At 68.0% G+C, this 1166-nt stretch overlaps 1 protein-coding gene across 1 annotated transcript in view; it reads left to right on the top strand.

Annotated features, from left to right (window-relative positions):
• ENTPD8 (ectonucleoside triphosphate diphosphohydrolase 8) overlaps window positions 1-1166 on the top strand; it is a 3727-nt gene that overhangs the window by 754 nt on the left and 1807 nt on the right. Inside the window, exons 3-4 of the mRNA XM_021719492.1 lie at window positions 601-751; window positions 876-1152. Coding sequence (XP_021575167.1) covers window positions 601-751; window positions 876-1152 — 428 coding nt within the window. The remainder of the gene's footprint in view (window positions 1-600; window positions 752-875; window positions 1153-1166) is intronic.

Genomic DNA, 1166 nt, shown 5'->3' with positions numbered 1-1166 from the left:
GGAGAGGGCGAGGCTCGTTTCGGGTTCATTTCTGGGCCTCCGAGGGCAAAGCGCCGCCAGCGGGGGCTTGAAACGGCAGCGGCTTGAGTCTCGCGGTCCGGGAGGCAGGAGTCGGAAATCCCGGGCCCTCGGGAGGGCCTCGTCGCCAGGCCCGCCCCGCCTTCTCACGGCCTCCTCTGACTCCTTTTTTTGAGTCAGGGTCTCACTCTTGCCCAGGCTGAGTGCAGTGGCACCCGCGCGGCCACCGGGCGATCCTTTTGCCTCAGCCTTGCAAGGAGCGGGAGCCAGGGGTGCGCACCACCCGCCCAGCTGACTTTTTTGACGACTTATTTTGGAAGCGAGGTCTCGCTGTGTGGCTCGGGCGGGTCTGGGACCCCGGGGCTCAAGCCCTCTCTCGCCTTCGCCTCCCCCCAGGTAGTCCAAGACGGCCTCACCGCGAGTGCCGTAACTTGGTTACACCTGGGAAGACCCCTTTCCCGACAAAGCCATGCTCCCAGGCCCTGGGGGCGGGACGTGGTCACATCTTTGGGGGCTGCCGTTCAGCCCCCAGGGACCCTTTCCGCCCAGCCAGCCCTCAGGGCCTTGGGGGCTGTGTTTCAGGGCCTGGAATCTCCGCCTACACCTCCAACCCCACACGGGCCGGCGAGAGCTTGCAGGGCTGCCTGCAGGAGGCGCTGGCACTGATCCCCGAGACCCAGCACCGGAAAACACCCCTGTTCTTGGGGGCCACAGCTGGCATGCGGCTGCTCAGGTGAGGTGGGCACGGCCTGGCCATGCGGGCGGCGGCCAAAGGTGCCAGGCCTCAACAACCCAGGGCGGGACCGCCACCGCGGGACCCGGCTTCCCGCCAGCCCCGCCCTGCCCTCTCTGTCCAGCCAGAAGAACAGCTCTCAGGCCCGGGACATCTTTGCAGCGGTCACCCAGGTCCTGGCCCGGGCTCCTGTGGATTTTCGGGGCGCGGAAATCCTGGCTGGGCGGGATGAAGGTGCCTTTGGTTGGATCACCATCAACTACCTCCTGGGGATGCTGGTGAAGGTGCCACGGGTGGCCGGCGGCGGGGACCAGGGGGTGTGTCTGGGGCTGGTGACACTGCCCGGGGGCAGGACTTGGGGCCAGGGCTGGGGCTGGCGGGCTGGCGCTGGGGTCAGCGTGGTTGCCAGGGCTGA

Source organism: Carlito syrichta, unplaced genomic scaffold, assembly GCF_000164805.1.
Source record: "Carlito syrichta isolate Samal-C Ts95f unplaced genomic scaffold, Tarsius_syrichta-2.0.1 Scaffold115577, whole genome shotgun sequence".
Lineage (NCBI taxonomy): Eukaryota > Metazoa > Chordata > Mammalia > Primates > Tarsiidae > Carlito > Carlito syrichta.
Note: the sequence above shows the minus strand (reverse complement) of the source record. Positions and strands in the feature narration are given on the sequence as shown.